Source organism: Anas acuta, chromosome 3 (genome assembly GCF_963932015.1).
Source record: "Anas acuta chromosome 3, bAnaAcu1.1, whole genome shotgun sequence".
Taxonomy (NCBI): Eukaryota; Metazoa; Chordata; class Aves; order Anseriformes; family Anatidae; genus Anas; species Anas acuta.
This window is the reverse complement of record NC_088981.1, coordinates 1,949,336-1,974,778: the sequence shown is the minus strand read 5'-3', so window position 1 is coordinate 1,974,778 and position 25,443 is coordinate 1,949,336. Positions and strand designations below refer to the sequence as shown.

Below are 25,443 nucleotides of genomic sequence, written 5' to 3'. Positions count from 1 at the left end.
CCTGGTATTACACATGGCGGTTCTCTTGTTGCCTGTACCTGCTTCTCTGCTAGCCTCACCGCTGGACACGGACACAAGCCCATGACACGTCAACATTCTACAGGAGAGATCCTTGGACTCCATGGCCACTTGCTAAGGAAGGTCAACACCCAGTCCCTTCCCACATTGTGCCGCTGGCACCAGCCCCACTAATATTGTGGCCACATCACAGTGGGGCTGGTGACAGGGTGGGCCCAGGAGGGGGGTGGCACAACACACAGGGGTTCGCTTGTTAGTGCTTTTGCTTCTCTGCTAGCCTCAGCGCTGGACATGGACACGAGCCCATGATACTACGCTTCTGGCTGCCTCTCCTTGACACACCACTGGAGACGCAGCAACATCCTACGGGACAGTCCCACAGAGGAGCAGATGGTGCCATCAGCTGCAGACAAGAATTCTGCAACACCCCACACTTGCTATATGAACTTGTCTATGTGTAACCTTTTCTTAATAAAAGAACTTTTCTTAATAAAATGTAATTTTGAGAACCACTACGAATTGTGATGAAATATCTTTTAGCTGTTTCCTGCTGATTTCCTGTATGCTGTTCTCCCACAAAGACCAATGGAAACTTAATAATACCCATTGTTCAGCCATGAGGCCATATTTACACTTCAATCCCTTGTATGCATAAAATATTAATATTATATAATTATAATATTATGCTCCTACACATGTCTAGAATTAATTTCTTTGGGAAGAACTCAAAAAGCTAAAACATTCTATCTTGAAAATAAAATGAAACTGGAAAGCTAACCCACAAAAGGTATTGTTATCCCTTCACACTTTCACAGAATCACAGAAATTCTAGGTTGGAAGAGACCCCAAGATCATCGAGTCCAACCTCTCACCTAACACTAACCAGTCCCCCACTAAACCATATCCCTAAGCTCTACATCTAAACGTCTCTTAAAGACCTCCAGGGAGGTCTCCACCACTGCTCTGGGCAGCCCGTTCCCATGCCTAACAACCCTCTCCATAAAGAAGTTCTTCCTAACATTCAACCTAAAACTCCCCTGGTGCAACTTAAGCCCATTCCCCCTCGTCCTGTCACCGGGCACGTGGGAGAACAGACCAACCCCCACCTCGCTACAGCCTCCTTTAAGGTACCTGTAGAGAGCAATAAGGTCACCCCTGAGCCTCCTCTTCTCCAGGCTGAACAAGCCCAGCTCCCTCAGCCGCTCCTCGTAGGACTTGTTCTCCAGGCCCCTCACCAGCTTCGTCGCCCTTCTCTGGACTCGCTCGAGCACCTCCATGTCCTTCTTGTAGCGAGGGGCCCAAAACTGAACACAGTACTCGAGGTGCAGCCTCACCAGAGTCGAGTACAGGGGGACAATCACTTCCCTAGCCCTGCTGGCCACACTGCTTCTGATACAAGCCAGGATGCTGTTGGCCTTCTTGGCCACCTGAGCACACTGCTGGCTCATATTCAGCCAACTATCAACCAATACTCCCAGGTCCTTCTCTGCCAGGCAGCTCTCCAACCACTCCTCTCCCAGCCTGTAGCTTTGCTTGGGGTTGTTGTGCCCCAGGTGCAGGACCCGGCACTTGGCCTTGTTGAACTTCATACACTTGGCCTCAGCCCATCGGTCCAGCCTACCCAGATCCTCCTGCAGAGCCTTCCTACCCTCGAGCAGATCGACACACGCACCTAACTTGGTGTCATCTGCAAACTTACTGAGGGTGCACTCGATCCCCTCATCCAGATCATTGATGAAGATATTAAAGAGGACCGGCCCCAGCACCAAGCCCTGGGGAATGCCACTAGTGACCAGCCTCCAGCTGGATTTGACTGCATTCACCACAACTCTTTGGGCCCGGCTATCCAGCCAGTTTCTAACCCAACGAAGCCTACGCCAGTCCAAGCCAAGAGCAGCCAGTTTCTTGAGGAGAATGCTCTGGGAGACGGTGTCAAAAGCCTTGCTGAAGTCAAGGTAGACCACATCCACAGCCTTTCCCTCGTCCACCCAGCGCGTCACTTTGGCATAGAAGGAGATCAGGTTCATCTAGCAGGACCTGCCTTTCATAAACCCATGCTGACTGGGCCTGATCTTCCCATGCACTCTGTTCCACTCATGTCATACCTTGCAGTTTGTTCTTTGCAATATGGTTCTAGTTAATAATGTACCTAGAGCAATTCTGATAGCTCTTCAGTATAATGCATGATAATGAAAGCAGCTGCTGCCACTCAACTGAAACTGCATTCTGCTTTGAACTTAATATTTATTGCATCTTTTCATTCACAGAGTGTATCCGACTTAACCTTGCAGCACCTCCACTGCGAGCAAAAGCGATTTTCTGATCTTGTTTAAAAAAAAAAAAAAAGGCATTAATTAATGCGCTAGAGTTAATTTCTTTAAGAATTTCAGGTCCATGTCACTCCTCATCTGCAATTAATTTCATGAAATAGAAATTCAAGTCCGTACATACTTAGAATTCTTAAATAATTTGTGAACAGGCTACCTGAAGCTATGTTACAGATTGCTATTAAGGTTTATTACATGAACACACAGTGTCCTGTCTTTTGGTAGCAGGCAGTATCTTGCCCTTCACACACTTTTCCAGTGCTGCCTCTCCAGAGATACTGCCACAAATGGAGGACTGGAAGCCTCTGTGCCAGCACGTGGGCAGGCAGAAGAGCCAGGCAGCACCTTCACTACCCATGGAGAGGCTGACACCCAGGCTGACGAGGCAGGATCTCTTGGGTTCAAGGCTGACCAACGAGTCAATGCAGCAGCCAAAGGATGCTGTCACAATCTCAGCCATTAGAAGCAGTTTCCATGCCCAACCCCCTTTTATTTTCTCCAGACAACTCCATGAACGAAAAACAGTGCGAGACTGGACAGGTCTGTCAAAGCTCCATTGGGAGTTTGGATTATGCATTGCTTCATTTCCAAGAATCCCCTGGCTCTACTTTGAGCATCAGGGCATGAAATGCTCTGCCTTGGTGATTTTGCCAAGGAGCAAAGAAGTGGAAACAGGAGAAAGCCCCACATGTATTACTCCCCCTGCTTACTCAGGCAGCAGTGATTACCCAGATACAATTCACTACCGTGACAAAAGCACCACAAAGCCAGGTACAGCTACACATTTTGGTTGCTCATACCAGAGGCGATATAAGGTAAATGAAAAACCAATTTAATTGGACATGATATTCATTTTATGTTTTTACTGTCACATTGACTATATTCTATCACTTCTTTCAGCCAATGGCTAAACAATATACCAGATCTCTAAATCATTTGGAACAGCAGTCAGCTTTGATACTTCAGAGCTTGCTTTTTTTTTTTTTTTAATGAAAACAGAAAAACCTCAAAAAGTTAGTTAAAGCAGGGTACTGATAATTATTAAAAAATATAAAGTCATAGGGTAGTTTATTCTGCCCGAACCTTTGAGGAATTCAGCAATTGATGCAATTGCCCAAGATGCAATTAGAAAGCATATTAAACATTGAAGTATGTGCAAGTGAGCCTTCATTCAGATATACGGACATACTAACTGTGACCCAAACAGGCAGGGACATGTAGAAAACAATATATCATTTCTTTGAGAAGAATTTTACCTATAGCTGCATACCACTACTAATATGCCCGAATCAGAACAAAACTCCTGCAGGATACTAAGAACAGAATTACTGCTGTTTGAATGTTTCAGTCTGACAGAATTACAGTGTAACAGTAGACATTTTCATGGTGCAAACAATTTGTTTGAATATCTCCAGCTAGAGTGAAGTTCATCTGACAGCCACTGATTAAAACATGTTTAAAACACTGCCCGAGTAGAAAATTTTTCAAACACTAGGGTCTAAGTTGGGGCATGCTGCAACTAGGAAAGGCAGCTCAGGTACAGGGCCACAGTACAGAGCACTCCAGCAATGCCAGGCAGGGCTCCAGCCCACAGGACAGGCCTCCCTGCCCATGGAAAACCTCCACAGATACTCAGAGAGATAAATCCAGTTTTGGCAGCTAGCCAGGATCAAAATGGCAGAGATGACCAAAGGACATTAGCGAGTTTTATAACAAATCACATTTATCTCTGTCCAAAAGTTCTGCAAGCTGTTAGACCACTTCGCTATTTTAGTACTATCTAAAAACGTACTTTCTTAAATGAAAAAAAGCAGAGGTCTGACACAAAACTGTAGATGTAGCACAATGAAAGATGTTAACACAATGAGGAAGTTAAACTTACAGCCGCTGTTACTTGCTCTCTGCCTAAAAACCTCAGTATAACTCCCTGGGTTCTGCCAATAGCATTCACAACAGTAATTAGCTCCATTTATTTCTAAACCGTTACTCAGAGTAAGATACTATACTTAAGAGAGAAACCTCTGCCTCCTGCTGTTTGTTTTTTTTTTGCTCCTGTCTGTGCTGCTGCCAGTCTAAAAGGTTCTCCACTTCTCTTACTGTCTCTGCAACACTGAAATGTAAAAACACTTTCATAAATGGCGCTTAAGCATTAAAACCAATACTAACTAAAAACACTGTGCTTACATTGAAATTACTAGGAGCAAAGACCAGCTACAACAGATTCTCAGAATACATCGGTTTGTGCCGAGGCCCAGTGCTGAGGACCTGATTTCCACACAGTAATATATTTTTCACACAGCTCTTTTCACCACTGCATCTCAGAATTAGAACACAAGACAGAGGAGACGGTAGAAGCATGGTATCAGAAATATTAAAGCTGACTTCAAGTGTTTGTTCCTCAGAATGCTCCTACCTCTACAAAAATAGCACTTCATCACTTAAAAATTTCAGGATTCCTTAGGATGCAGGCATCTCAGTCAGCCACAGACACTTCCAAAACATTCATCCTTAAATAAGCACAGATGTGGGCTAAGACCTGTGTCTCCTGGCTTGTCAACAAATGTTAAATGGACTTTCAATGCCTCCTGTCATGTCTGCTAATTTAAGGCTAAACTCAGGTTGTTTTGTTCTGCAGGCACACAACAGAAAAGAAGCACTGAAACAAGTTTTGCTCCATTTTTATGTATTATACATTTTACTTTATAGGATACTATATATATGTTTAGAATTGATGTTTTCAGACTTTAAAGGTTTCAGACTTTGAAGGTTTCATACTCAAGATTCCCTCTCATGCTCACTGTTATGACGACAATGTTCCTAGTAAGTTAAATTTGGCTCCTGTTATATCCCTAAACACACTGCCTGCTACAGAAATAGAACAAACAGAACAGAGGTGGGGTGACATGAGCACACAGCTATGATTCCCTCTAGCTTAGCATTCATATTTTTGTAGCATCTGTTTATAGAGAACTCAGAATTTCTTTCTGTAAACAGAAGCCTTACCCAACCAACAAAATAATAACCAACAGACAAATGTTCAACCATTTGATTAAACTCAGTACCTACAAAGTTCAAATACCAAGAAGCAGCAATCAGTAAGAAATACGAATGTTTAAGTTTCTTTTCATTAGATATTAAAAAAGTAGATTAACACCTAGATCTTTCCAACTTCTACTTTTAGGTTTTTGTCACTCCTTTAACTCAAGCTGTCAATGAGCTTCATGGAAATCAAACATTTTCCATGCAATCCCCAAACTGCCATGTCTTGTTTTACAGAAATTGTCTTCAGTATTGGCTACTACGAGAAATCCAACATTTAAATTCCTCTTTTCTCATGATATGAATTCTCTGCAAAGTAGGTGGAAGACAGGATTCTGCTTGTCCAGTTGGTGAAAGAAATATCTAGAAGGCAAAATACATTGCAACCTAGAGTGCAAGTAGATTGACATCTAGTGTTAAAACACTGAACTACAAAGCCTATACCACATCCAAAAAGGGTGAATTTCAAGCAAACGAAAAAAAAAATTTAAGCCACAGGAGAATCAAATCCTCTGAATACAAACATGCTAATCCCCACACTCCCCAATAGCTTTGCAGCTGAAAATACTGTGGCCAAGCCAATTGCAATTTAAGCCTCCCGTGATAAACTGACATGAAGCCTTAGGCATGAGTTCAGCTATGAAAACACTCATTTTGTGGCTGAGGAGCTATAAATGACCTTTGCAGTTCAGTAAACCTAGTCAGAGGATCTCCAGGTTGCTACATGTCTGTAATGATGGCTGAAAAATTTGTCCATGTACACATACATACCCTGTAGTTCATAAAATTCATGATTATTCCTAGAAAGCTATGTAGTACTTCAACTTCTAACCATTTTCTTTCATACCAAACCTGAATCTAGCAGTTTAATTTCCCCAAATATGCTAATACATATGAACTCAGCATTTATTGCACTACCTTTAAACAACACATATCAAAAAAAAAAAAAAAGATTAACAATTCTGTCACATCTACCAAGTTACAATGGGAACATCTCAGGCTGTGTCCAGTTGAATCCCTTCATTGACATTGAAAAGTTTTTTCCATCGTTTTAATTGCATCAAGAACTCTAACAAAGCTTTAGTAATAGCTCAAGTTCAGTAGCAAATAAATAACCTTTTAAAATTGATACTAGTATAGGAGAACACAATTTTAGATCCCTGAGATTTCTATACCCTCCAGTTAAATTAACTTATTAGTTCCTGCACATGAAATTCACCATGAGAGTTTGTTACAGTAATGCACACCAGCATATCTCAAAACAAACAAACAAAAAAAAGTATTTACACACTTTCCCCAGTATTACTCTATTTAAAATAACAGATATCTTTATCTGATTTTTAATATCTAGTATTGACCATAGCCATCTTACAGTACAAAAAATAGCATGGACATTTAAAGAATCTATATTCTACTTTGATACACAGCGATATCAGTGCTTCTGCCTAGCAGTCCTTAAGGCTTAAGAGCGACACAGGCTAATACCTGTCCATGAACAGGTCAGCTGTCAGAGGCTATTACTTCCACAATTTATTACATCCAGAATGTCCAAAGAGCACTGTATTCTGTATAAACCCCATTTCCTTCTTTTTTTTTTTTTTTTTTTCCCAGTACTAATGACTGAGGAAGTATAGCTTGTAAACAAGAAAAGAAATGGTATTTTAGCAGCAAACTTTAAAAACTAATGTGATACTCAGGAAAGAAACAAAGATAGGAAGACAGAGGAGAGGAACACGGGCTAGCTGGTCAGACAGAAGGTTCATTAGTCTGTGATAAACTGAAGTACAGAGACAGAAGGCTTCATAATTTGTTGGTGTTTATGACTGAGAGACCCCAAATACCTTCATTTCTGCAGTGCAGGCCAAAGACCAATGAGTAGTGGTGTACGTTGTCTCTAGATCACTGTTCTTTAGCACAATGCGTATAGCCATGACTTCTACAAGTCTTTGTAGAATAAACTAATACAAGACTTTTACAGCTGTCCTGCTAAAGATTGAAGGCTAATAGCAACATCATTACCTAGAATCCAACTTAATTAAGTAGACAAATATGCTTTTGTTCCTACAACATAATCTCAAAAAATGTTAGTCACCTTTTTATTCTTTCCAGTCATGTCTCAGTTCATTGTAATTCCAAAATTTCTGCAAATGCTAAATGCATTTTCCTGACACAATAGTGTCAGGTCTACCTGCACACTATTCTTGTCCGCAGCAATTTTGTAAGATAACTAAAAAAATACCATCTTAAAAAGTTGACAAGTATACTCACACTACAACTCCCAACCTACTTTGTTTTTTTGGATTTGGTTACTATACCAACATTAGGATCTCTTTTCTGGCCCCCCCACCAAAGCTTCCTTAAGTGTATTCATTTGCTACTCATAGGTGTGGATATTAGATGCTTTCCACAGATAGTATTAGCCTATTGCTAGCATTGACATGATGCCCTTGTCTGTGCAGCCACCCTTTTGTATCAGCATTTGAAACTGCTTTTGACACGTACTTTGTCAAAATCAGTTTATGAGCCTCCTACTGAAGTATGGAATTGCACAGCAGCAGCTGGAGTTGTTTGAGGTGTCATCTGCATGCATGTTCTCACTCCAGGTATTCTTAGAGAATGCTCACAGCTTGTCCACCCCCATTCTTATGCTCTGTACAAGTATATTAGATGGATCACAACCGTTGCTATCTCATTTCCTCCTCAGTCACACAGTATTCTGGATTCGTAAAGCCTTTAAAAAAGCGTAGAGGGATAGGGGCAGATGCATGGAAATTACACCTAGGGACAATGCAACCTAAAGAAAGATACTGGTAAGTCATTGCTTTATATATTTGAGTGACTGTCCACATTCAATTCCATTCGAGTCCTTCAATACAGTGTTTTATTATGCTGCATTCATCACCTAACATTATCACCAAACTAATACCTAGCAACAGTAATAGTAATACATGGAACATACAAGCACCTAAAGTGAAAGTTCTCCCCCATTTGATTCAATATTTCCAACTATTACTTCAATTTTTAATTCATATTAATCCAAAAGCACTGGTTATCACATTGTGCTCTGATAACCTGTTGTACTGATATGTAATTACCACAATTCATTGTTTCAAAAGTAAATCTGACTTCCTAGTTTGACATTGATTCTGAATGCTAATCGTTAAAAAAAAAAAAAAAAAACTAATTCTAATACTGTGGATATCACCAGAAATCAATGCTCCATTTTACTCAGGAAAAGTTAAGGCTCTAGGGAAGCTTGTACGAGTCTGAAGTGAGTGCTAAGTTAAAGATTAGGCTCTGCAAACTGTACATGTATTTGGAGAAATGAAACTGAGTGACTCACAGTGCCATTTTTGCAAGGATACAACAGGAAAGAGTCTACACACTGAAAGAAAACTTTCCTGACAGTAACTATAGTGTACACATCAAGTCAACTGGAAAAGTTTCTTGGCACTGAGTATATCCTACGGATTTCTGAAGAGAAAGCTAAAAAGAATTTGCTCGACACTGAAGACCTTGCCTATCTCAAACATATCCATGTTTGCTTCCCAAACAAATGATTTTCAGTAACTGTACAAGCAAACAGACCCTAAGGGAAAAATCCATAACTTGACAATTTTTCCTTTGTGCTAGCAACCCAACGATATGAAACTAACTGGAAAAACACCTGATAGAAATCCGTTACTGTACCCAACAGGAACTACTCGGGAAACACATTAAAAGAATGTTTTTTTGGAACGAAAAAGTTGCTTGTAGCATCTGTCAGGTCTAGGAAGCAAGTTTCTGCAGATTTACTTGATTCCATTCACCAAAACTTACATGTTAGACATGCACTCTGTCATTCATAATGTTATTTTTAACATTTATTCCTAGCAAAACCAGTTTCTCTCCTTTTCACTCTAATTCTGATTCTCCAATTCCTTCCCTGGCATCCCTATTCTATATGCATCTATTTGCATCTATTGTTTCACTAGACACAGGCAGTTTAAAGATCAGTTTCAACATGACAAATCAAGAGATTTTGTATTTGTAAGCATCTACAGGCAGATAGATACCACAAAAAAAACACAAATTGCATGCTTCCATATATCCCACAATACAAGAACTCCAGCATTCAAAGAAAGACTGCAGGAGGTAAATAAAGGAATAGTAGAAAGCAATACTGAATGGAAGAAAAAAGTAAACAGAGCCCCAAGCTACATGAAATCCTCACTCTGCAGAGAGTCTCTGGCCATGAAGCAGTTGATACAACCTCTGTATATTATGGGTTCACGAACTGCATTCACCATACTGCGTTTTCACTTTGCTGTGAGGCCAAGAAATTCAGGGGGCCCACGCTAGGTTCAGGTATAGCTCGGGCTCAACATACTCCAGAAAACCAATTCAGAATTCAATTAATCCAGCTATTATGAACATGGATTCAGGATCTGCTTTTCCTCATTTGTCATTAGCATTGCTATAATCAGACACAGCGTAATAAGACAAACATATCTTGGCATTACTTGCACAGCTAGATATCAAGTGTTTGGAGCAACAAAATGTGCAGTGAACCTACAGCACAGAACAAGAAACAGCTGGAAACTATTCCTAACGCTCTTACTGTCCTCTTTTCACTACACATTATTGCTAATCCCACACATCCAGGTTGATTAATCAAGTGCCAGAAAAATCAGATGACCAGGAAAAATCATATGAGATCTTTCAAATAAAATTCAGTCTTTGATTGCCTTTGGGTTTTGGCATCATCTTAACAGAGCTTATTTTTCTATGACATGCAAGGCTGGGAACATTTTATTTATTTTTATAAACAGAAATTCAATTCCTACATAAGTTTGTACCAAGGACTGAGGTTTTAAGAAAAGAGGTGAAGTACTGTCACAAAAATCTTAGTTGGCAATACAGTCAAGCAAGACACAATCACTGGGTCTTTACTGAATTAAGCAGTCAGTGTGCCTGAAGACAAGCTTCACAGAACAGCCTGTTGATCTCCATAAAGTTATTTTATTCACCAAATTCAAACCTAAAACATATCAAAGTTTATTTGCTTGAGGAACGGCCCTCTTTATATAGAGCTTAAGTTATAGCTGTTATCCTCAAAGTTCTACTTCTTTTTTCTTTAAGAAAGGTGAAAAAAGAAACTTTCCATCAAGATCTGTATGCTTTGAGAAAACCCTCAATTTATGAGGGTAGCCTCTCCTTTATTTGTAAATATCTTTGGATTGCTTATATTTCATGGGGAAGAGTTTCTGTCCTCCAGTCAGTTTGTACCACTACAGCAGTACAAAAGCAGCCAAAACTTTTAGATAGCCACAAGAGAAATCGTGTTTTCTGCCAAGCTGTAGTGGGGCCACAGCAACTGGGAAGGCAAAAGTGTTCAAGGATTTCCATGTCTGCTGGTATAAAGACAGCTCCTCTTCTGCTGTGAAGTGACAGAATCAAGGACAACATCGTTTAGTGCTTGGTTCTCCTGCCTTACTCTTTCTTTGACCTAGCTATAGAACCAGAACTAACAACTTCTTTTGTGGCAGCGTTTATCAGAGTACTTCACCTGTTAAGAATTACGCAGAATTTTCTTAAATACTACCTATTAAAACATGAATGCTTGTGTTAAATAAGGTAACAGATTTACATTACACAGTTAAGGATAACCCTTTTTTCTTTAATTATGTAGGAACTTATTTTTAAAGGTGCAGTTTGCTATAGAGACTGAGATGACTGCATGAACAATGAAGAGAACATGTTATGCTTGCCTGCTAAACAAAGCATGCTGGAGGGAAATATGCACAGCTCTTCCACTTCAGACTCCTGTATTTAGTTATGGCCTTGAGGTTAGTTCCAGAAGCCACTGCAGGTTACCCTGCTTTAAGAGCAAGGAAGCTGTTTGAGAGAAGCGGGTTACCAATCAACGTGTTCTAAACAAGCCACCAACAGGAGCTCAAAAAGGACTGTGCGTCCCACCCTCGGGCAAGCCTGTGTCACCCCCTTCATGTTCATTTCACTGCTGCCAGCTTTCACTTGTGGCTTTGCCTAATCTTGGGACCAGCTGAACATGACAATTCTGGATTATATTTTAGGAGGTGTCGATCAGAGAACTTATTTCTACCTACTGACAGCTGCTAAAAATTTACACTCGCTACATATCAGATATACTTTGACAACAATGCATTATTCAAAGTACTATAAATTCCCTGTCCTTTCCCACTTCGTCCTTTGAGGTTTTTCTCTAAGGTCAGCAGCAAGCAACCCCCTACTAGGGAAACCACTGCTGTAAACAAACACTTGGCTACCTTGGGACAGACTCACATCGCCCAGAGGCACTACATTTTTATTGCCTTCAGTACTGTGCCATTTCTCTCCCTTTTCTTCCAAAAGAATACTGGGTTTGACAACACATCACCTGGTAAAACTGAGGGAAAAAAATGCTGTTTTTGTCAAGTGCCCTGTATCTCAACAGCACATGCCAAACCTTTGAACAGATGATGAACAGAGCAAGGCAAACATGTTTCCCATAACAACTGTCATGCTTCAGTCAGGGAAATATGCACAGACAGGCCCTTGCGCCAACAGTCCTGCTAGAGACACCTGAGCTCCATGTTCATACAGAAGCTATCCATTTCAAGATTAATGCCATAGCTTTTGATAGCCACGTTAGTTGGTAAAACATTTGAAGCATTAAATAAGTTCTGTTTCCAAAGCACACAGTAACAGACCTTTTATGCCTTTCTGCGGGGAGTCACGTTCCCAGTGACGCAACCCCTTTGGGAGTAGACAAGTTTCCATGCAGGACTCCAGCTAAAGCCATGAACTTCATTTTCTCCATTGGGAGGGCCCAGAAGAGCAGAGCCTGTCGCACACAGCCTTTAGCCTTAGGGGCACTGTTGCCAGGAGAAAGGCGCCAGACAGGTCCCTGGCAGGTGGGATCCCTGCCCAGGCCACAGCAGCCCCTGCAGTGCCAGCATTCCCTCCGTACCCACCCCACATGGCGGCACAACATCGCAGAGCAAGCACTGGCACCTCTCCCACCAACGGGCTGCTTCGTGCCCGGCTCCCATGTGTTCCATGCTTTGCAATTCCCCCTCATCTCCAGCAGGCACACCTTCCATGATTGACAAGTAGAAAGCTTAGAGAGAGTTTAAGTCTTTTGATTGCTCCCAACATAAAATAAAATATCCAGTATTTCTCATGACGCATGGGGCTCAATATTTAGGTTGTCAGCCCCCTACATATTTCTGGTTGGGAATAATAGGAAAGACTCCTTTAATAATAGCTTAGAAATAATAACCCAGGCACTAACTTAAATGGATTTTTGTTAGCCTAGATTCAGTGAATAATTGTGAGTAAACCCAGGCAAAGGAACAGCTTTAAGATGAAAAACTTTTTTTTTTCCCAAAGAAAAGAGTACAGGTCCAGTTTTTTCTTTGCTTTTAAATTATTTATCCCTGGATCTTGAAAGTCCCAAGAAACCTGTTGTATGTGCTTAAACAGCCTAGCAGAGAAATCCTGCCTGCTGGTTTGGTCTTACACCAAAACCCTTTAGAAGGATAATGAAGACAGCATCACATTTCATAAGAGATTTCCCTAACGCCTGCTGAGCTGACCTTGTTTACAAGTGCTCACTGAAACAATTAATTGCTTGTATTGCTTGTACGTTCCACTCCCCACTGCCGGGGCTGAGTTTCCTGCCTATACTGTCCATATGGACACTAGCCAAAAAGAAAATTTCTGTGTAATTATCCAATTAATTATTATCAATACTAGCACTTAACAAGAAAAATTGACAGCTGGTATACATAACCACTTCATTTCTATCACGCAAAAACTACAAAGGCATTGGTTTTCTCATTAATAGCAATGAAATAGGTTGAATGGTTTTGTTTTAAGCTACAGAGGACAAGAAAGACTAGAAGAATAAAGTGGTGAAATCCTGGACCAGGAATTGGGAAACAACTTGGATGGTTTGCAAGATGCTTCCTGTGACACTGTGCCAGTCAGTTCCTCTCCATGCTATGGTGTTCTATTTTTACATTAATATTCGCACTCCCTAGCTTTATTTCTTAATTTTACTGTCTACTCCTAGGCAGTGGGAATCTCTTACCTGTTAATGAGGCAGAATGGGGCCCTGACTAACTACAGCCTATCAGGTTTTTCACATTGTACCATTTAACGTCAGTGGGATTTTGAGGGCACAGCAGTCATTTTCCAATGTATCATGGGAACCCTGTCTGCCTCAACTTTCATGAAGCTGACCACAGTCTATGCGTTTTGGTTGGTTGGTTGGTTGGTGGTGGTGTTTGTGCGTGTTGTTTTTCTTTGTTTGATTTTTTTTAAGCATAAGTTGACATCAAGTGATGTTTGGGACAAGCAACAAGGATCAACTTTTTATCTCCAAAGCTGAGTAATACAGCTTAAGCAGTTTCCCAGACAAACAAAGTGTAGCATGGGCAACAGCCAGTTGCAAAAGCACAAATACAAATTTGTGTACACAATTCCTGGAGTACAGGTGTGATCTAACGGAAGACATGCAACTAATCTAAGAGTGAACATGTTCATCTTCAAAATGATTTTTTGAGCAAAAAAAAATTAATTTTTCTCTCAAACAGGAGCTAGCAGGATTTGCTTTCCAAACAAATTTACATTAAAATGTGCTGCCAGGTCATCTGTGAGGCTGCTGGGGAGCCTGAGCTTTCAAAGTTTGGTCCCAGGACAGCTGCAGTGCACAGGCTTTCTAAACACCAGTGCTTCCAACATTCCTGGGTCCACAAAGCCTCCACAGAGCTCACTCAGGACCAGAGTCTTTTCAGTACCTTGAGGAAAACACAAGTTTCCAGGCTCCAGCTCCACAGTCTGCAAAAGCAGAACAGGTTAGGGAGATGTCAGACTAGCAGACAGAAGCCATCTCATTATCCTAAAGCCCTAGAACTCTGTAACCATATAAGTTTGTCTACATGGTCTGAAGTTGGAGTATATACTTGTACTGTCCATAATAGTTTCTAGTAGCGGCCTTAACATCAAATTTAAAAGAATTGCATACTGCATATGACAAGCAAAACCAGAGGCTTAGGATCTGCATTTGTACAGCATAATAGGATTTCACAGGAGTCCCTACACAGCAGACCAAACCTGCTGCAAAAATATCATTATTGAAATCTCATTAAATGATTGCTGGGAGACTTGAGAGCTGAAATAGATTGGTTTTGGTGCCCTAGATGGCTTCTTTTCTAGTCACTATAGCTAAAATGCTATAGACTGAAAACAGGGAAGGAGAACTTTTTGTCCAGGACCCTCTCTCATCAGAATGGTCATAGCTTGCAAACATGGAACATCAGCTGCTTGTTTTAAAGCCTCCTTTTCTTTCATAAAGTTCTGAATATTTGCCAGACTTTTTTTCCAGACTGATTTTCTTTGTTCCTTTAGCAAAAAGGAAACAAGCAGGAAGAGCCCACAGCATCACAACATAGGAGTGCAAGTCTGAACATCCACGGAAAGAGCTTACGATGCATGAACAGAATACTCATTATATATTATTCATTATAGATTAAAACAACTGTTTCACCCCAGCCACAAAAAAAAAAAAAACAACACAATACCATCTTTGAAAAGAAAGCTTCTAATCCAGAAACAGAGTGAATATAATAAGTTAACTCAAGAGCAGAAGGATGAAAGGATGTCAGATAAAGTCAAAGGGCAAAAAGACAAAGATGCCCTGTGATGTTTAGCTGCAGGTATCATTGGCTACTTCTTGGTTCATGCTAATATCAATTAGTACCTACCTAGAGAAAACTTCAGAAATCAGATAAAACCAGATCCAGTAATTTATACTATGATTTACATCATTTTTGGCATGGCTTCCTGCACAACATCAAGAGTCAGAACCATCCTACACAACCTTTGTGCCAATCTGTTGAGATGCAATAGCCTTAAGCAACACAGCAGTTTCAAAAACTTTAAAGTGACCCAATCTATTTTGAAAGAAACCAAAAGCACTTCAGAATTTTGAGACTAAATAAAATATATTACTATCAAAAAAAGCAAAATGAAAGTTGCCATTCTGAGGTGCTTTAAGAACCAGAGATCTTGTCAACTGTTATTCCTTTTATAACTTGTTTGAAAGGTCACATGAAGACTGTGGCCAAGATAACTTAAATCATTAGAGTTCATGCACATCTGCATGTGTCTGTACATTTATGCACATCAGTTCAGCCTCAATGTCCGAGTCTCTTCTATAGGAAAGCAGAACAAGTTCCTCATTTTTCTTCCTATTATGCCCGTGTTTCTGTATAGGCAACATGAGCAAGCTCTGCCATGTGCTAAAATGACTAGAAGCTACAGGGTACCATTAGCAGCAGACTCAAGCTAGAAAACCCCTCTGAACCGTGCAGTGCAGCAGCTTCAGCTCCATGCTGTGTCAACTGTCCCACAGCTTTCAGCTGTTTGAAAAGGAGCAGAGGAAGACCCTGTTAGAATGTTGCATCACTCAAGCACTAAATTTATACTTAAAAAACAAAAACAGGTATCTTTGTTAAATACATCACCCATAATAATTATTTTCAAAGAAACCTATAATTTTCAAGTACATACTTTTTTTTTTTTATAATTACCAATCTGTTGCCAGAAGTCTATTTTTAATTGTGTGCACAAAGTTATTCCCCTTAATAAACTGGAGTTAAAAAAAAAAAAAAAAAAAAAACACTCTTTACAAATATTAGTTTAAACTGAAACTTTTACTCATTAGTATTTCTATAAACATTGCATTGGAGCAACAAAGACATCTGGAACAATCTTTCCTTGGCATAAAAAGCCAGATTAAGGGCCTTGAACTATTCTCTATCCTCCTGTAAAAGGGGATGTAGACTACAAGAGAATATCTCCACTATGAAGTTATATCAGTGTTACACATGGTTCCAATGATTTCCACTATGCAGAATACATGTATGCATAAAGCCCTCAAATGCACTAAAAAGCTTCCAGCAGCAGCAGCACATCTAACTGGCAGTTGTTTTGAGAAGTCTCCTAGAAAGCTCAGCCAATCCTGCCTGCAGGATTATTCTGAAATAGTTATTGAGATTTAGTTAGGATTAAAGTCAAAATAAGTCTATTTTCAGGCATATCAAAGGCATATTGTTTCTGATTAAGTAAGAAAATACCTACATTTATTATTCAGATAATTCCATTTGCCTATGGTTGTACAACGATCCAATACAACTTTGCAATTCACCTAAGCAACATATTTAAGTTGCAGTTATCACTGACAGTCACCACCTAACGAAAGGAAGCCTGGAAAATCGTAACAAAAAAAACCTGATGTACTAATACTACAACAGTTTACGGAGCAGAGCTCTGGAGTCGGTCTGCTGCCCTGCCGGCAGGGACCACTGCCTGCGTGGGGGGCAGCTGGGAGTGAGTCCACGCGAGACCCCGCCTGCAGGGGGGCAGAACTCGAGTGGAAAAAAAAGCAACCCGCGTGGAAAAAAAAAAAAAAAAAACTCGCCTTGAAGAAGAGATGGATTCTAGCATTAAAGTCAATTTCAACTGAAATTAGAGGGGTTTCAACCGAAGCACATAGCTGGCAGCATCTACAGAACACGAACAGCGACACCTAGAGCCGAAAAACCAAGGGAAATTAAGTTTTATATGTAGGAAGTTCAAGACCAAATACTTCCTAGTAGTCACCAATCTTTGACAACATGAAGAAGCCCTCTTTAAAAGCAAATTGAAAACATCTAAAAATCAAAAACCTATTCCTACCTGAGACTTCCTGAATTACCACCAAATTCACTGTGTGAAATGCTAGCCTCAGGGAATTTCAAGTTAATATAACCACTTCTCAGCACCATCACCACTTCAATCCAAAATATACCAAAGTCAGCCTTCCCCCATTAATTCAGAAAAAAAAAAAAAAAAAAGAAAAAAAAAAAGCTGACATTCAACCTTAAGTGGAAGAGGATTTGTTTCTTCTGTTTAATAAAAAGAACTTTTGGAAACATGGCCCAACTGACATATTTCTCTTCATCTGGTAAGAACCTTTCCTACTTAACCAGAGGACAAGACAGGAACTTGACTGCAAGGCAAATGTTTAAATGCAGAGCTTTCAGTAGGTTTTTGCGCAGAGAAACAACATAGTATTACTGCTTCTGGGAGATCCTTGCCTTCCTTGTGCTCTATGTAAGCCTTTTACTTTAACACATTAGCTTAAAATTAATGTAATCTATAAAACCACCTGTGCAACTTCTTCCAGTGAACACATTTTATAGAAAATTGCACACATTTTTACCAAGAAAGTTGACCACATATAAAGCAGTATCAAAATAGCAAAGTTAAACTTGAAATATTCAGCACAAGGTTCCCAGTATCCACAAGTGTCACGCGCTCCCCATCAGTTACCTAGCCAACTGATTTTCAAAACACATTCCTGACACACCCTCACTTCACTAGAGAGCTCAAAATACAAAAAGAGTCATACCTCCACACAGTCGTACCTCCAACTTACCTGCTTTAGATCTTTTTCCTTCTCAACTCTATGCTAGTTCTAATCACTTGATTTTCTATTTTCATGTACTAAGAGAAATCAGAGCCTTTCCAAGTGTCCGCTCATACACAGTTCCTCCCTTTACATGTGGAAGTCCAGCAATTTATCACTAAAAATATGTTCATTACATTTTATCTTCTATGAATCCAAGCCCACACAGGTAACAACTGAAATTAACTGGTGTCTCCCAAGCATTTTACTCTAGGAAACTCAGTAGTCCGTATCTCAATGTGTAACTTAATTGTACGTCAATTTCAATTCAGCATTGCAACATTTATTCCCATGTCACAGGTATCTTCCTCATTTCCATCTTAAAATGAAGAAACAATTCAAAACAACTTTTTATTTGCTCTGGATATCACAAACAACGTCAAAAGCTTCAACATCACTGCCAATTTACTGTCACAATCCATCTTGCTGACCCTACTTTTAATTGTTTAACAAGAAAATGGAAGCTTTCCTCTCCCTTTGTAATAGCTCTTTTGCCATCTCTTCCTTGAGAACAAGCCTAGTCTCATCAGTCTAATTTTGCAGCTCTGCTACAAGATATCATATTACAGATACCAATTTCCTGGAGTAGTGGTAAGTAAGGTTTCCTTTAATGCCATCGACACAAATACCAGTAAGGGGAAAACAAGGGAAGAACATGGCATGCTGCAGCAATCCTAGTTTAACACAAATGAACACATATGGGGGGGGGGTTAAGCTGTGCTCTCACTTAAAGCTGCTCAGAGTAAATCAACTGACTTGAGAAATTTTTTAAAGAAAACAATACTCCAACACATGTCCATCTTCAATGTTTGCTACAGATTGCACTGAGATACTAAATTTACAAATATGGAGATATTAAATACTACATATGAAGTTAATGGTAGAATTCCAGAGAATAAGCATTGACTTCAGAAACAACTGCTGCTTCTCTGGCTTTAAGTGTTTTGCAGCCCAAGATAACCAATCTGACGTTAAGCTCAAAACCAAAGAAAATTACTACAAATACTTCCGTCACATACAATGTTTCTTTACAAGAAGGTCTAACACTTTTCCCTGCAAAAAAGTCAACTTCATTTTATTTGAGTTTTGAACAATTCCTGTACTACAAAATATGCACTAATCATTGGCCATCCATAATGAAGCTTGCAAAGGAAGGCTTTACCATCCCTCATCCCTTTTTCAGTACAACAAATCACTGAGATTTTTAAAAACTCCAATCTCCCTACACACACTTGCAAAAAAGAGATATTTGGATTGGTCTTTGTTTTTACAGGCAGTACTTCTCCAAAGTAACAGCTTAAAGCTCTTGGAAATTAATTAATAAAGAAAACCATATATATTTTGTAATTTTAATAAATTACAAAATTTATTTCTAGGTAATACAGATTGTAAGCCCTTGCTACAATGAGTATCTATTGTTTTTAAAAATTGGGAGAAAAATCAAAACCATTTTCTTAAACTGATATAAGTAAAAGCTAAGTAAACATTTCAAGACATTCTGCAGTGTTCCTTTGCAGAGATGATTCAAAGTTAAATAGCAGATCTGTGCTCGTATAGGAATAAAGGCTTTTTCTTCGTTTTAAAAGTATTTTGGGGATAATACACTTATGCGCTGTGTGACATTAGAAATTAAAACTGACTGAAGCCTCACACTATTTTTAAACTGGAAGACTTACCGCTTAAAGGATGCGTCTCCTCAATTTCACAAAGAAAAAACCTCAAATAAAACCAAAGTTATTGAAAGCACTGAAGTTACCGATATAAGAACCCACCTGTCATTTGGGATTTCAGATGCTTCTGCAAGTGACAGTGATAAGACTAAGAGAAACAAAGATACTTACATTGCATTTACTTTATCTTCTGGGCCTTGAACTTGGCCTGTTACTGTTCCTTGACTGGTATTTTTAACCCAGCCAACAACTCCTAGCTTCCTAGCTTCCTCTTCTGTGTACTAATTTGAAAAATAATGAGACAATAATCAGTACCAGCACATACACTACATGCATACCATGCAAACCCCACTTCCATTTTCATAGCCTTAAGAGAAACAAGAATCCACAGATTATGCTCACACTCAGACATTAAAACATTCCTATCAGCTCTGCAGCTGCAGCAGAAGCAACCAGCTTTTGAACAAGAATTAGATTTTACATATACATAAATACATGAGTTAAATTCCCATGTCGGTTTACATTAACACTTTTCTTCAAAAAAAAAAAACCACAAACTATATATATGATGGCTTCTTACCATGCTCATAATAAAGCCATCCTGCTGCTTGCTGTATCAGTTGAATATGCACAGAAATCTTCCAATACTGTGAGTTTTTTCATTCAGAGATCAGCCAAAAACCTGCTCTCCTTGTTTAAGGAATTTTTAAACACTTTTAATCAAAGAACTCTACTGATCCATCACTACCACCTTTTACTTAGTTTTCTCTAGCTCCTGTCACTGCTCATTTGCCTCTTCAACAGTTGGTGTCTAAGCTCTTTAAGCTTGTTGAATGCACAAACAGAAGTGTTTTTCCTCATGTTTCATTCTAAAACCTTTCCACCTGACTTTTACCCCTTAAATACTAAGGATCTTCTGCTGCATTACTAGCAAAGCAAATTATAGCAGCAAATGTAAGGAACTTCCAAGTCCCGTTTTCTGAATCTTCTTATTTTTTTTATGTACACACAAAATGTATCTGCATACTTTTCATTTGTGCCTGAACCCTGACATGGCATGGAACAAAGTATTTTACAGGAAACCACTAAAGTTTTATTCTCTGCAGGGAATAACAATAGCTAACACTAATATTAAACAGCTAATATTTTCATTCACCTCAAATTTATTGAGATTAAAAGGTGCTTCCTCCATTTTCCTTCATGTATGTTCAGTGATGAGATGTAGCCCATGTTCTCTTTAGACATTTGTTTTAAATGCCAACAGCCAAACTTCAGCTCAATAATAATTATACTTCAAAAGAGAAAACTGATCTGGGGGTAATCTAGGCAATGAAAAGGTGTTGCTACCTATGAAGAGTACTTTTCAAGTTGATTATGAGCACTTTTTCCCCTAAGAAGTTACCCAAAAGCATCAGAATGCAGCCTATCAATATGATCTGCAAACGCACATTTTCCACTTGATAAAGAAACATTAAAGACATACTATGCTGTAAACCTCCATCCTTCTCTATTTTGAGCTATTTCACACTACATAAATTATGCATAAAAACTTTTAGGTCTTAAACACAGCTCACTAGGTTCACACAACACTTTTGAAACACGTTTCTTGATTTCTGTCAAGCAGAAGAATTACCTGCTACAAATTCAGAGCTGGTGGAGAACTCTGGCAGGGTCACAAGCCCCACCAACTGTATCGCAGGAAACACAAGCGTCCTTAAGCACTGGCACTGTAATTGCCAGTAGGAATGTAAACTGGAATGCATTGGCTTCAGAAGCTAACATCCAGAATTTACCTCTCTAAACATGAGTATGTTCTAATGCTCACCTTTGTATCACAATCCAAATACAATCTTTATAAAGCATACTAACATAAACACATTAATAAGCTTTTAAAAATATTTTACTATAAGAGATGAACAGAATTTTTTTCCTCTTAAATTTGCTTGCAATACTTAACAGCCTAACCTAGAACTCCATCCGTCGGTTGATTATGTTTATAGTCTGCAAAGCTGCTGCTGCTGCTGTATTTTTAGCCCTGGAAATACTATACTTTGAAGTAGGCTTTGAAGGAGAACTGGTAAATCAGATGTTGCCTTACCATCCTGAAACAAACACCTAGAGAAGAAAGAAAAAGAGTAAGGTCAAAAAAGAGTAAGGTTATCTTATAAAAGACTATTAAAAAAAAAAAATCACTTCACAAATTTATTGTAAACTGTATACATGTCATCTGTGGTCTATCCGCAAGGAAACCGCAGAGCTCTGTGGCACTGTAACTCTGGGCCAACTGCACAAGCCGGCCGGGAGATGACCTCGACCAAGCGGTTATTTCCGCTAAAGCGGCGAGGGGAACTCCGCAATTAAGACGGGAACAGCCTTTGACCCTTTAATATTCACTTCAGTCTCGCTGCCAACCCAAGGGGGTTGGCGTATGTGTTTGACAGCAGAGCAGAGCCCTCGCCCCCTCCCGCTGGCACCCGCCTCCCCTCATGGCGCCGCCATCGCCTCAGCCGCGCCCGGCCCCGCGCATGCGCACGGCGCCGCCGCCCCGCGCCCCTCACCTTGCACCCGCCCGAACACTTCGTAATCCACCGACTTGAGCGCGCCCGACGCCTTCCCCAGGGTAGACATGGCGGCCGCCGAGCTCTGCGGGCCGCCCGGACGGCAGCGCGCGAGGCTCAAGCTGCCCCGGAAAGCGCCCGCCCCGCGCCGGGCGGGAGGGAGCCGCGGGCGCCTGAGGGGGGGGGGGGGGCGCGGCCCCGTCACCGCCGGGGGTCACCGCGACTCCCAGCCCATAAAACACGACAAGCTTTTCCTTCCCAATTTTACCCCATGTGGGGCAAACGCCAGGGCCAGGGGGAGGCTGGACTCCAGCTGGGGGCACCAGGGCTTGGAGATGGAAAATTTACCTCAGGAAAGATTGTTCAAACCTACACACTGATGTATGTTAGCGCTCACATTTACCTTTACAAACCTTTCCAAAACATTTTTAATGTAGGTGCAACGTGCAAAGATATAAACCAGGAACTGATCGTTGAGTAGGTACAGTCTCCAACCAGACGGCATGGATTTTTCTGGCATGTCACATGGTTTTGTACTCTTTGTTTGCTTTTTCTTAAAAGAAAAAGTCTCCTCAGGCCAAACATTGCATTAGAAACAACATTTAATTATCCTTGGTTAGAAGATAAACTCAGTCTAGAATCTTTAGTCATCTGCTGCCATCTATCAACACTAAAGAGCAAGACAGGTCCAAAATAAAATATTAGCCTATTTACAATATAAAACATGGCAACTTAGGCCTTTAAACTATAGCTTATGCAGGTACTGATTACTGGAATCTGCAGAGAGCAAACTGTAATGGCAACTTTGGTTTTTAATCAAGGGACTGACTCTTAGCTTTCAAGTAAGTTTTCTTGATAAGAGTCAGGTAGGTTTCCTCTCACCAGTGCTGGCTCATCCTCAGTACAGAAATCCATTCCTGTCATAGTCCTTGAGAACTTCTGGCCCAGAGATATATCTGCTGCCCTCTAATTTTCTTTGCCAGTTGATTTTTTCATCAGTTAAAGCCAGTTTAGTATTTTTCTGATTTGCCATAAGAATATCTTGCCATTCTTTCACTAAATGGTACCAACCCTCTTATTGTTTCATAACAGACATCTGAAAAACTCCAGAGATAGCATGAAACCCTTTACGTTTTTACAGTCCAAAAAGTCAATATCAGTAATCAAACTATTCAAATACACTAATTAGTAAGAGAGCTTTAGCATACACTATCTTAAAGCATAGACAGTCTGTGTGAAGTCAATGAAGTTTTGTATTTTCGCCATCCCTCTGCCAGCTGTAGTGATGTTGGCTTAAGAATCAGCTGAGTGCACTTCCTACAGCTACTAGCAAGAAATGCTAAATATCTACATACGGTATAGCACAAGATACATTCCTTAGTTACACCGCAGAGAAATGCAAATGATTATGAACTTCTTCCAATGAATAAACTTTTGTACTGCTAGGATGATCAGAAAATACAGTGTCATAACATCTGTAGATCACTCTAGCAATGAAATAGAGTCTTCTAAACTTCTGCCAGCTTATCTATTACCATGTGTTGTATTTGGCTTGCTACTCAGTAAATAAAGGTGACCTTTTTATTACTAAAACAAAGCTGCAACAATCACAATTAATACATGAAAGAGAAATTCAAGGCAGCAGTGAATTCCATGGATGACCATTATGCTGCCAATTTACCCAAGCCTTTTGTTTGCTCGCAGCAGCTGCTATTATACAGTTTGTCTTTTATTTCTCCATACTAATTTCACAGTAAGTTTTCTTTTCTGATCATTACACATTCTTGCTAATTTAAATTCACATCAGCCAGCTTTTATCTCTTTCAGAAGACATTGTTTTATATTCATCAGTCTTTTTGCTTCACATATATAGATTGAATTTCACTTGCAACATAGTGTTCTCTAGGAACAATTATTCATGGACCTTAGGCTTGTATAGAAGGGATTTATTGTGAAAGCCATCTAGGAAGTTGCTTTACTTGGCAGAAGTTTTGCATTAGGTAAAATGCTGTTGTAGAGAAGACTAATTTCATCATTCAGTCACATACATACCTGTACTCTGAACAAGAATTTTGAAGAACACCTCTAAATACTAGCTCTAAACACAGTATAGATCGCCCACTATCCTGTTTTTGGCCATAGCATACAGGAAAGAATGAGGAATTGTTCCAGAAAGTACTGTAAGGGTACAACAAAGAGCCCTAAAGCTAGAACTAGAGACTCACACACCCATGAAGTAGGAAGGATTCAGCCCTGAGCTTAAATAGGGCTTCAGGGCCAAGGGGCAGAAGGGATATCATTGGCTCAGGTGAACCTGGTCAGGACAATCAGAGCTATGGGCCCTCTGGGTCCTGATACTGAGCGCTGTCAATTGCAGTGCTTATAATAAAATGATCTTTTACTTTAATAAGTTTCACTTGAGTTGATAAAGATATTTTGGAAGTTGTGGCTTCGTTATTTATGCTTATACTGCGTAGAAAAACATTAAAAACTTATTTTTCTTTAAGTACCCATTTCTTCTGCTTTCTGTCTGTGTGGCTGTCACTTCATTCCACCATATACATTCAATGTTTTCCACTCCCAAAATTACTATCTTCCATGTTAATACATATGTTCTATCAGGTACATGATCTCCAATGTTGCTGTCTTAATTTATTCCTTAACCTCTAGCTATGCTCCTGTTTTTTCACCATTTCTTTATTTATTATGGTTCCTTCTCAGACCTGTCAATACGTCTAAATTTCTGCTCTCAGCCTTCCCAGAGCATCTTCACAATCTACAATTAACATTCCTGACTTCAGAGTTCTCCCCTCTCTCTACCGTCAACTTATTAGCTGCTGAAGTATTTATCTATTGGTTTATTTGTTTCTTTGTTTTTTTATCTTTTATGGTACCCTTTTTCATCAGTGTTTAGATAAACCTAAGGTCCAAACCTGACTCACTTACAAATGATCCCCAGCAGATTCTGATGAGTGGTTTCCCAAAGAATAGCAAAGGCTCTGTATAAAAGAAGCTGCTGCATCTATTCCGTCTTGTGGCTTAGAGAGTAGTAAGTACTCAGAGAAAAAGAGTATAAACCATGTAAGTTCAATTATTTATCTTTTATAATTTTTGCTTGTTCTCTATTAAGCATAGTATATACAGCTCATATTTTAAAACACTGTCCTTTGTATTTATTTTTTCAAATAAAGGCTAAATTTTTCTTTTCAATCGTTTTCTTTTTTTTTTTCGGTTATTCTTTATCACGTCATCTCCAAAACTATATTCACTCTTACAACCTATTTTAAAATAAACTTTAAATTTATTAAAATTGC

The 25,443-nt window shown here is 39.7% G+C and overlaps 1 protein-coding gene across 9 annotated transcripts in view; it reads right to left on the bottom strand.

Annotated features, from left to right (window-relative positions):
- The window catches only part of ACYP2 (acylphosphatase 2), a 45,136-nt gene extending 20,790 nt beyond the window's left edge, over positions 1-24,346 (bottom strand). For 2 of the 9 annotated variants that reach the window (XR_011094306.1, XR_011094305.1), the window contains exons 1-3: positions 22,130-22,332; positions 21,670-21,686; positions 19,743-19,852 (exon numbers count right to left, since the gene is read on the bottom strand). Coding sequence is in view for 7 of the 9 variants with exons in the window: in XM_068675228.1 (XP_068531329.1) it covers positions 14,165-14,228; positions 19,743-19,852; positions 21,670-21,686; positions 22,130-22,199 (261 nt within the window). In the remaining 2 variants the exon portion in view is untranslated. Of the gene's footprint in view, positions 1-13,750; positions 14,229-16,869; positions 16,981-19,742; positions 19,853-20,151; positions 20,262-21,669; positions 21,687-21,769; positions 22,079-22,129; positions 22,335-24,181 lie in introns of those variants that run through there. The other 7 variants (XM_068675233.1, XM_068675232.1, XM_068675228.1 and 4 more) reach the window with 7 other exon arrangements.
- Between the last annotated feature and the right edge of the window lie 1,097 nt (positions 24,347-25,443).